The 11,678-nt window shown below is 38.3% G+C and overlaps 1 protein-coding gene across 2 annotated transcripts in view; it reads left to right on the top strand.

Moving 5' to 3' along the window:
• Positions 1 to 11,678, top strand: part of IL1RAP (interleukin 1 receptor accessory protein) — a 124,547-nt gene that overhangs the window by 38,313 nt on the left and 74,556 nt on the right. For both annotated transcript variants that reach the window (XM_024740299.1, XM_024740304.1), the window contains exon 2: positions 6,363 to 6,427. In XM_024740299.1, coding sequence (XP_024596067.1) covers positions 6,364 to 6,427 — 64 coding nt within the window. In that variant the 5' untranslated portion in view covers position 6,363. The remainder of the gene's footprint in view (positions 1 to 6,362; positions 6,428 to 11,678) is intronic.

Here is an 11,678-nt window from a genome sequence, read left to right on the forward strand (position 1 = left end):
TCTCCCATTGCGGAGCACAGGCTCCGGACGCGCAGGCTCAGCGGCCATGGCTCACGGGCCCAGCCGCTCCACGGCACGTGGGATTCTCCCGGACAGGGGCACGAACCCGTGTCCCCTGCAAAGGCAGGCAGACTCTCAACCACTGCACCACCAGGGAAGCCTTGTAACCAGTATTTTTAAAAGAAGATTCTTTCCAATTGCTCATTGCTAGTCTATAGTAATATGTTTAATTTTTGTGTGTTGACTACACATGATGTGACTTTGCTAAACATACTTATTTAGTTCCATTTTTTAATAGATTTCTTAGGGTTTTCTATGTTGAAAATCATGTCATCTGTGAATAGCCTTATTGCACTGGGTAAGGCTTCTAGAATCATGTTGAATAGTCCTGAGAATGGACTTCCTTGCCTTGCTCCTCATGTTAGTGGAAAAACATTCAGTCTTTCAATATTAAATGTAACGTTAGCTGTAGGTTTTTGTTTTTGTTTTTGTTTTGTGGTACGCGGGCCTCTCACTGTTGTGGCCTCTCCCATTGCGGAGCACAGGCTCCGGACGCGCAGGCTCAGCGGCCATGGCTCACAGGCCCAGCCACTTCGCGGCATGTGGGATCCTCCCGGACCGGGGCACGAACCCATGTCCCCTGCATCGGCAGGCGGACTCTCAACCACTGCGCCACCAGGGAAGCCCAGCTGTAGGTTTTTTGTAGATGTTTTTTATCTATTTGAGGAAGTTCCCTTCTATTCTTAGTTTGCTGAGAGTTTTTATCATGAATGGATATTGAATTTTGTCAGATATTGTTCCTGCATCAGTTGATAAGATCATGGGGTTTTTCTTCTTCAGACTTTAAAAATACTGAAACCAACCTTGAATTCCTGGGAGAAACTCTGCTTGGTTGTGGGATATCTGTCAATTTGTTTTCTTGTGCTCTCTGTGGTAGGTTTTGTAATCAGAGCAATATTGATCTCATTACGTAAATTGAGAACCGTTATGTCCTCTTTTATTTTCTGGAAGAAATTATGTAGAAGTGACATTATTAATCCTTAAAATGTTTGGTAGAATTCACCAGTGAAACCATCTGGAGCTTAGATATTTACTTTTTAGAAGGTTTCTACCTGCAAATACAATTTCTTCTAATAATATAGGGCCATTTAGATTGTCCATTTAATTTTGGGTGAATTTTGGTAATTTGTGGTTTTTAAGATGTTGGCCCATTTCATCTAAATTGTGGAATTTATGTGCCTAGAATTTTTAATATTGCCTTATGACAGTTATAATGCCTGTGTAGTGAAGTACCCTCTTTTATTACTGATACTAGTGATATGTGTTATTCTTTCCTTGTTGATTCTCCTGGTTAAAGGTTTAGCAATTTTATTGTTCTTTTCAAAGAACCAACTTTTGGTTTTATTATTTTTTTCTATGCTTATATTATTTCTGATTTTAAAATCTTTGATCTCTACTCTTCATTATTTCCCTCTTTTTGCTTGCTTGATTTAATTTTCTCTTCTTTTTGTGGGTTCTTAAGGTGAAAGATTAGATGATTTTCTTGAGATCTTTCTTCTTTTTATATTGTGAGCTTTTAATACAACAAATTTTTCTCTAAGCACTGCTTTAATTGCATCCCATGCATTTTGGTATGTTGGATTTTCCATTTTGTTCAATACAAAATGTTATCTAATCTCCCTTGAGATTATGTCTTTGTCTCATGGATTATTTAGAAGTATATCCCTTAATTTCTAAGTGTTTGGAGAATTTTCCTGTTATTTATTTATTTATGTATATTTATAGTTTAATTCTATGCTCAGAGAGTGTACTTTGAATTCTTTAACATTTGTTAAGGTTTTATTTATGGTGCATAGTATTGTGGTGAATGCTTATGTATACTTGAAAAGAATGTGCTAATTTTTCCTTTTTAGAAGCCTCAAAAAGTTGCTCCATGCACTCTGCCCAGGTTTATAGTTACATTCATTAAGAAAGACAAAGTGCCGTATGCTTACTTCATTTTACCCAGATTCAGAGCATTCTGTGTCACTTTGCTGAAACTTTGGTTTATTAATAAATATTAGATTCTGAAATATTCTGCACAAGAATGCTTTTACGGTTCAAAAGCTATCAATTAGTTAAAAGATTGATGAAGAAAATAACTCTGATTTATTCTATCTCTTTTTCTGTAAAACGGAGTAATTAATAACTTCTCCTGTGTCCTTCAAAAGCTTGTCATATCTTAGGTCGGCATAGAAGCAAGACCCACTCAAACTTTATCAGAAAGTTAGAGAAAGGTAAAGGAAACACCTAGATGGAATTAGGACACAAGGAAGTAATTTGGCTGCAGGGCCAATTTGGGGATGACCATTTAGGGTTTGTGCCTTGGTGTTTATGTCCAGGTATTCAGTGAGCAGGTAAAAGCAAAGGGTATCTGTCAACCAAGAATGAAGCAGATAAAGCTTCATGGTTGTAGGAGGTTAATCCAGCTTGGAGTAGGACCTTATAGGGGAAAAAAATGCAGGCTCTTGGAACAGAGTACTCATAAGCACCAGGTTGAAGGGCCAAGCTCCAACCAGGTTGCTGGGATTCAAAGAGTGCCTATGATCTGATTGTGGAGCTGCATGTGGAATTAGGAAACTGATGGATGAATCCAGTCTTGTGGCCTTGTGAATGCTGTTGTACAGAAGGAAGGCTGAGCAAATGGTGATTCAGAGGTAATACTACCCTTGGGGTAGCAAACCTAGTTTCAGCCTGTTATCTCCTGGCTCAGTGAGAAAATCTAGTGGTCAGGGCTGACCCAGGGGTAAGGAAATCTTGAAGCTTAATAACCCTAGAGAATGCAGACACTAGAAATATTGATTTGCTAGGATAGATGTTAAAGTATATGATAACAATCATTATTAACATCATGGCTTTTTTTAAAAGTTTTTTTCATGTGGACCATTTTTAAAGTCTTTATTGAATTTATTAAATTATTGCTTCCCTTTTATGTTTTTTGATTTTTTGGCCACAAGGCATGTGGGATCTTAGATCCCTGACCAGGGATCAAACCCGCACCCCCTGCATTGGAAGGCAAAGTCTTAACCACTGGACCGCCAGGGAAGTCCCAACATTATGTTGATTGCATAGAACTAATTATGTGTTTGAAACTTCTTGCTAGATGGTACAGACATTATACTAGGAAACAACGGCATTAAATATGAGAGAAGTACTAATATCTAAGGGGAAGTACAAAAGTGATCATATAGTAAATAAAATGGGTAATGCAGGGAAGGCTGACTTGGGAATTTATTATGTGTAGGGTCCAATCATCTGAAGCAAGGGCAGGGGCTGTTAAACCCCATCGCAATAATCTAAAACTAGGTAGTACTTCAGACCATGAGAAACCATGCATTATTAGACAGATTCCCTTGCTTTTCTGACAGTTTCTTCATGTCTGAAAATACCCAGCACCCCATCCCCACAAGAAATAAGAATCAAAAGTGTATTACTGGACTTCCCTGGTGGTCCAGTGGTTAAGATTCCGTGCTTCCACTGCAGGGGGTACGATGGCTTCTATCCCTGGTCGGGGAAGTTCTGCGTGCTTTGCCGTGCAGCCAAAAAAAGAAAAAAAAAGGTTAAATGAATCAGTCTTCCCAGAGAGGTTTCAGACCAGACACTAACATTGATACCTTCAGTCTGTCAAAACCAGCCTGCACAATCACATTTTCTTTTCAGTCTGCTTTATTCTAATTCATCACAGGACAGGACTGACCCTGGATTTGTGTTTGCACACAAGTTAGATCAGCTTTATCTTGGTGACCTGACTCCTTGCTGCCTCAAGAATAGTCCAGTTACTCATGGAATTATCAATTAAGACTCTCAATCACATTAATTAGAATGTCTTCTAAGTGTTTGCCATAGGAACTCAGAAGGTTATAAACAGGCAAATTGGGAAAATCTAGAGGTGTGAGTCTTTTTTTTTTTAATAGCCAAAAGCAATTTGGAAGGCTGGAGTGCTTTAGCATAGCTGAGTACTGGAACTGAGATTACCCTGCCCTGAATCGGCAGTTAAATGTCCGGTTGCTCTCTGTTGACAAGGATTATACAGAATGATTAATTACTTTTATTAATGACTTGGATGAGGACATAGGTGGAATGTCGATCAAGTTCTTAGATGACACAAAACTATGAGGATAACAATTATTGTGATGACTCAGGAGCCACAGTGATTATAAGACAGAATTTAGTGGCCATCCATCCAATGTGTGCCCGGAAGAATGCTCTCCATATGGCATAATTTGAAGATCATATCATTCCTCTAATCAGAAACTTTCAGTGATTCCCTATTTTCTGTTTAAATGAAATCCTAAGTTCTTAGCCTACTGTTCAAGGCCTTGCAATATTCTGATCCTAAAACCCCCTGCTTTCCAACAAAATCTTCTATAGTTCTTTTTCTAATACCCTGTGCTTGAGTCAAGCTGAATTATTTATAGACTATTTCCTATTTATGTTCCATGCTTTCCTCTTTGAGCATTATTCTCCACTGAGTTTCTTTTCCCCACATTTTTCTTCTGCCTCAGTTCTAAATTTCCCAACCAGTTCTTGCTCAGTTCAAAGCTACCTCTTGGGTTTAGTCTTCTTTGACTGCCTTAGCTGGAGTAATCTCTTTCTTTGGCTAATCTTCAATAGTGCTTATTGGCCCCTCTCTGACTATTTTTACCACATTACTTTGTGTTGCAGTTATTTCTTGTACACATTTTAAGTCCGTGCTAGAGTCTGCTTAGTGCTAGAACTTCCGATAAATCTTTGAATATCCTAGAGTGCCTCTGCATGTGTATTATTCAAAGTTGCTGTTGCTGCAGTGGTTTGCATGTGGTTTATCTCCTCTGCTGGGGATAACGGCCCTGCATCTTGCTTGCCAGTGACCCCTGTGATTATATCATAGTAACTTGTGAACAGAAAGTGTTCAATACATGTTTTATTGAATTAATGAATGACTAATGGAGAGAACTCCCTAAGTTCATGGTATAAGAACTGGAAGGGAATGGTAGCGTTAAGAAAGAGACATTTAATTTCTGAGATAAAATAGTTGTTTAAGATACAATATACTCTCCTGTGATTTGTGTACAATCATGCTAAAAAGAAGAACAGTAGAGATTTTTGGTGATGTGTGGTCAAGAGAGGTGACAGATGTTGGAAACTTGCATTGTCCTTTAAAGTGACCACACACTCTGGATTGCTTGGACTGTACCGTTTTGGACCGTACCTTTTGGTACTGTCCAAAAGGTGCCTTTTGTTTCAGTGTAGTGCTCTTCAAAATGTCCCATTTCAAATGCTATTAATGTTACCCTACTTATTAAATATGTCTTTGAGCTTTTTAGACTACTGGGTTCCTGTGGTTGTGAAACTTGTGACATAGGCTAATGTTTAGGATAACAGATTTGTAGTTTTCCAGGTGTGGATATAAATCTCATCTCTGTCACCTACTATAAATATGGTCTGGACAAGTCACCAAGACCAATGTAAGCACCCAGTATGGCTGTTGTGTTCAAAACAGAGAGTGGAAGTCTTAAGTATGGAATTTATCAGTAATATTCAGGTTTCAGTATTTATAACCCCACAGCAGTTTTATCAGGGGCCAGATATGTCTAGAGTAGTAGGGAAAGAAATATTTCACAGAGTTGTTAAATCTCCAGCCCTTCTGCATTAAAGATCACACAACCAAATATAAGGGCATCGTTCTTTCTAGTTGGCTGTTTCAGCTGGTTATCAACAGAAAGGCTAAAGATCACAGAAATTGGAATTCAGCCTCATCATTCGTCTCTGCGAATGAGAAGATAAGAGCAGGCACAGCAGGGCATGAGGATTATACATTTCCCCTTACTATAAATTCAGAGTATGGTGGACTGCAAACCAAGTCTGAATCCAGTATTTGTAGACTTTCTATTCATCACTAAGAAGGAAAACTGTCTGGATTATAAAATATTTCCAATTGGGAATAAACAAGAGAATATGATGAAGGGTAATAAGAACAAACTCATCTACCAGAAATTCAACTCTGATAAAAAAAATCCAAAAAAATATTTTTTTAGTAGGCAGTTAGAGTTCAGTGATTAAGAGGCCGTTCTAGAGCCAGGCTACTGGAATTTGATCATTACTCTACCACTTTCTAGCCACAGGTTCTTGGGTATGTTATTTACACGTGTCTCAGTTTTCTTATCTGCAATATGGGGATGAAAAAAGCCTATCTTACGGGTTGGTTCTGACAATTAAGTGTGTTAATATTGTAAACTTCTTAGAACAGTTCCTAGTCAATAGTCAGCATGCCTATGTACGAATATTATTTAAGCACTTGAGAGTAATAAGTACTCTCCTTACCTTTGCATTTATATTGACAGGATGGGACTTCTGTGGTGTGTAATGAGTCTCTACTTCTATGGGATCCTGCAAAGTGATGCCTCAGGTAAGTGAATGTCTTTTGACAATCTATTAAAATGCAACTCACACATAGGGTAATGTCTCAAGTCTTTCTGAAAATGAGTTAAGAGAACATAACGTTGTTTATTTCCACTGACTTCTTTGGTAACATGGAATCTTATATTTGACAGAATTATAGAATTTTGGTGCCAGGAGGAACCACTGATATCTTTCGTCTTCATGGGACAAAGTGCACTGGGGGGAGTGCACTTTCTAATTATAGGAATTTTCCATCACCTTCACATCCAAGCCAACTAGAATCCTATTTCTTCCCCTTACCTCGGGTCCTATGGGAAAAGAAATGACAGTGATGGTAGTATGACTCTGTTTTCCAAACTTGAGCCAATGGTGGAGAAAGCCTCAGTGGTACCAGTCCACTGATACCTTATAGAAACAAGTAGATAAACATGGGTTTTTGTCTACTGCTTCCATATAGGAAAGAAATAACCGGTTACTGAGTTTAAATAACCAAACTCAGTTATCATGGACTTGGATCATATGTCCTCAGAGTTACAGGGGACTTGAAAGTCTGTCCTTGCAGGTCTCGTCTCATCTTCAGAGGTACTGCTCAGAACCATTCTATGGTACCTCTAACTAGTGATCATCGAATTTTAGCCCATTATGTCTTTGGACTGATCAAATTCTTAGAAATTTTTTAGTACATATAACTGGAATTTGTCTCATCATATCTATATATTTCTTTGGTTCAACTACTGGATTTAAATAGAAAATACCTAATCCCATGATTCTCTAATTTTAATTCAGGGAACTAAGGTATCTTCATTTAAATAAAAGCTTGCCATGTATAATTTCCCTGAAGACCATGGACCATACTTTGAATATCATTGCTTTATTTCCTCTTCTATGTGACAGGCTGTCAGAGATGTTAAAACAGTGGTCATAAAACCATGACCATGTTGTCCAATACGTGCCTTCAACTGTTCTTCACATGGCATGGATTTGAGCCCTCCTACCATCCTGAAGATCTTTTCTGGGTGTGTTTCAGTTTTGCTACACCACTTAAGGCATTTTATTGGAAACCAATAATAGCACTAAAGGAGGGGTATAATTAGGACAGAGTACAGCTCAAAGCCAAGAGAAGGAGCGATAACTCCTAACCTTGCTGGCCCTTGGAGGCTTCACAGAGGAAAGGATATATTATAAGCAGAGCTGATATTCAGCTGGGATGCACTAGTGTACAACTCTACTGGCTGTTTAGACCAGCATCTGTCCTGTTTGAGTGAGTGTCCCATTTGACTGGCCGGTGTCCTGATGTCCTGATTCTTAAATATGCTGAATATGACGCCTGATTGTTGTTTGTTCTTATTTGATTTAGTTCTATCCTTCACTGGTATCTTCTTACAGAGGCCTTCCTTAACCATCTTAACTAAAATAGCCCGGCCAATCACTCTCTATTCCTCTATCCTGCTTTAGTTGTCTTCATAACACTCATTATTTCTTGACGCTATATTAACTCTTTCTTTTTTCTCCTCCTTTTCTTCTCCTTCCCTTCCACCTTCTTCTTTTTCTTTTTCCTCCCCAACCCCATCCTCCTCTCCTTTCTTTCTTTCTCTTTCCCTCCTTTTCCTCCATCCCTCCCTATTTCTCTGTTTTTAAGCTCCCTAAGGACAGGGACTTGTCCATTTTGTTTGTTACCCAAACACTTGGAGTAAGGATTGACATATAGACACAGAGTAGGAACTCAACTTTTATATTTATACATATATATACATATATCTACAAACACATATATGTAAAATGGATGAAAAAAGTGTCCCTTCACATCCTTTTTTGCCCAAATTGGTTAATTTTATAATGGACCTTGTTTGGATTCATGCCAGCAATTCGTCAATGTGGTTTTACGTTCCCACCTTGAAGGAAAAGGGGGAGATGACCTTGTTACTCTCGTTAGAGGTCAATGAAGTTTCAGAAGTTAGTGGATGGTTAGTGCTGGTGCCTCCCTACTGGTCCTGGCCACGTTGTTTTCTGAATGACCTTTACTGTAATCCATCCAACGGGCCCCCACCCCACCCCCTCAAATGTTGTTGGAAAATGAGCTTTCTACCCAGGAACTGACTCATAATTCTGCCAGGGAAGCTGATTTCTTGAATAAGATAAGTTCTCATACCAACCCCATTGAGTCACCATGGGAGCAGGAAACATGTTGTAATGCCCTCAGCCCATCTGGCCCATGTTTATTTGCCTTCCTTATGAAAAGGTATATTGTGTCTGTGTCAGTGATGTACTTCCTAGTGGGAGGGAGAGGAACAAAAAGGAAGTGTTGTTGACAAAAATAAAAGGGGCAACTGGCTCTGGGCTATAAGAGGAAAAAGGGATCAATGCACATACTGGGGGATCAACCAACCTCTCGTGCATCATGCCTCTTACAACGAGGTAGATGACAGTAGACTGGTTGGTCTTTCATGAGGCTCTTTTTGTGCTTTAGGTACCCATGTTAATGGAACCACAAGATTGATGTGAGGGACAAAGGAGAAATAGCTTTAAAACCTTAAAGCTCTGTACACACATATGATATTAGTAAGAGTTTTGTCTTGTTGCTCTGGACCCCTCCATGTGGACCCTTCTCTTAAGGAAAGCCCACAATTTTAAAAAAGAATCATAACAACATAAGAGCTTTATTTCTATGTGGTGCATTCAAGTGCAGTGAACTGGGCTTCAAGGCACACAATTCTGACTAGAGAACATAGTCTCTCTATAGCAGTACAGTGACTTCCATCTTCACTCAGGAACGTGGCAGCAACATTTCATCTCCAGTGGTGATAAAAGCAGATAATCAAAAGCCAACATTTACTTTCTTTTAAGGAATTAAAGCTTGGATAATTATAATAGTGATAATATAATTATAATGTGGTATAGTGGTGATAATAAAGCTTCCTTTGCTGAAATAAAATTCTCTTTGAATTTTACATGTTCTGTGTCATTTAGTTCTCACACCCAAAACAGAGCAGTCAGGGTATTTCTTATTTGGATAAGAAAATTAGGATCAAAGTGGCTAAGTGAGCTACCCAAAGTTAAACAGCTAATACTTAACATATCTGTGACTTCAACTAGTTCCTCAGTTCCCAAGATGCATGTTACTTTTACTAAATGCATTCCCCTTGTACTCTACTGGCAGATAAATAATTCAGAACAAAATATTAAGATCCAAGGGGTCACGGGTTTTGCTAGCTGTTAAAGAACCACTCAGTAATATATTTCTGTGTTTTCTAGATAAGAAGTATCTTTACTCGCCCTGCCCCCTCACTTAAGGTGCACCCCCCCCATTGCAGTGATTTTCCCCCCCGGGAAGCAAATCACTGTAGTGTAAGCTCAAAAGTCAATATTCCTGTTTTTGCTTATTATAGAATTAAACATTTCTAATACTAAACTCAAAGAAGTGCTCCTTTGCAAGAATCCCAAAAGCAAACTTTGACTTGTCACACATTTCTATTTTGGTGTGTTTCATTGGCGACATGTTAAAAAGTTGAATTGTTTAAGCTGCCTTTAGAGTAGAAATGAACATTTGGAACTTGTGATTCCAAGTTGGGGAGGTAGTTAGAATGGCACCACATATAATATGGTGAATTTAAAAAATACTGCCATATCAAAATTATTTGCTACACAGTCCACATAAAAAATGATAGCAATGAATTTTCTTTCCCAAAGGCATGCACGCACACACATACACACACACACACACACACACACACACACACACACACACACACACACACACACAGAGATCTTTGAATACAGCTTTTTATTTCAAAGTCAACAAACAGTTGACTGTGTGCCAGGTGCAGGGCTAGATTTCACTCACATTATCATTAACTTCACAGAAAACACTGTGATGCGGATGGGGTGTAGGTATTATACCCGTCTTATAGTTTAGGAAATGTAAAGCCAGGGAGTGGTCTCAGTTAACAGTACTCATGATAAGGTTTCGAAGGCTGCCTTCCCTCCAAAAGCAGAGCTCTTTCTTTTATACAGCATTACCTACCCTTAGGGCTTTCTTCTACTAACGGAGGTAAGATCCCCTTATTTCTTTATCATTATTTTTAAGAAATTTGCAGAGGGTGGAAATAATCGTGTGGCTTATTGAGAGTGAATTACACTATGTAAAATAAATAAAAACATTGTGGCTTACCAGGAATCAAGAGACACTGGTTCAAGTTCTGACTGTTTCACTTCGTGAGCTGTTTAATGACATTAAAGTCATTTAATCATTCTGTTTCACTGTGTCCCTGCATATAAACCAAAACAACCAACCAACTAACAACAGCAAAATAACCATCCAACCAGCTAAACCAACAACAGCAAAACCTCAACCAATTCTTCCTTCTTGCTTTTTTATTAAAGAGCATTATGGGTTGTCTTATACACCATGGACATGCTCAGGGTACACCCTTCCTATTATTTAATTATTTCTAATGACAAGTGTTTATCTTACAATGATTTCACTTTATTCTAAAGGTCATGTGTTTGACCATTTCATACTGTAGAAACCAGGGTGAATAAAGGAAGATTCTTATTGTAAGTATCTTACAGTAAAATTTGAGAGAAAGAAGAGAAAATAAATACCAAACAAAATTGCATAAGACGGCAGAGAAAGTTATGAGTCCTGTAGGGTGGTACTGAGGACAACTTCTTAATCAAACAATGACTGCTCTTTTCTAGGAGAAAATATATCTCTTATTTGGGAACAGAATAGTTCAGTTCAGCTGAATTCAGGGTTAGTGTGAAGGCGTTTAGAAGCCAAGCTGGAAAGGTAAGTTAGGAACAGATTGTGGAGGACAGGAATCCTTGCAGGTGAAGGGAATATTTGTGTTTAATGTATTTTAGACATAGTTGGCCAGCTCTTTTTTTTTCGGTATTAGGATCTGTAATATTTTAATGCTGTGAAATGGTTCTTTCAGCTTTTGGTAAAGATTCAATTTGTTGCCAGCACCAGTGGCCTCATGTTATTTGAATATGCTCTTTGAAAAACTCCATACTTGGATCTACTTGTGACATTCAGTCCTGTCTCTGTTGCTCATGGCTGGTCATCCTGAACACACTTCCTTTCTATGCAATTTAGTCCAAACATTTGAAGAATGTGTGAAGAATATAGTTTCATTTTATTCTTAGACCTAAAGGTCATTGGAATTATAACATTCACCCTGATGTCCTATAAATGTTTCTATGTTTCTTCTTCGGAGCAGGTATTTTCAATTTTTTTTTTTTTTTTTTTTTGCTTT

The sequence above is a fragment of the Neophocaena asiaeorientalis genome, unplaced genomic scaffold (assembly GCF_003031525.2).
Source record: "Neophocaena asiaeorientalis asiaeorientalis breed wild unplaced genomic scaffold, Neophocaena_asiaeorientalis_V1.1 scaffold723, whole genome shotgun sequence".
NCBI classification, from domain to species: domain Eukaryota; kingdom Metazoa; phylum Chordata; class Mammalia; order Artiodactyla; family Phocoenidae; genus Neophocaena; species Neophocaena asiaeorientalis.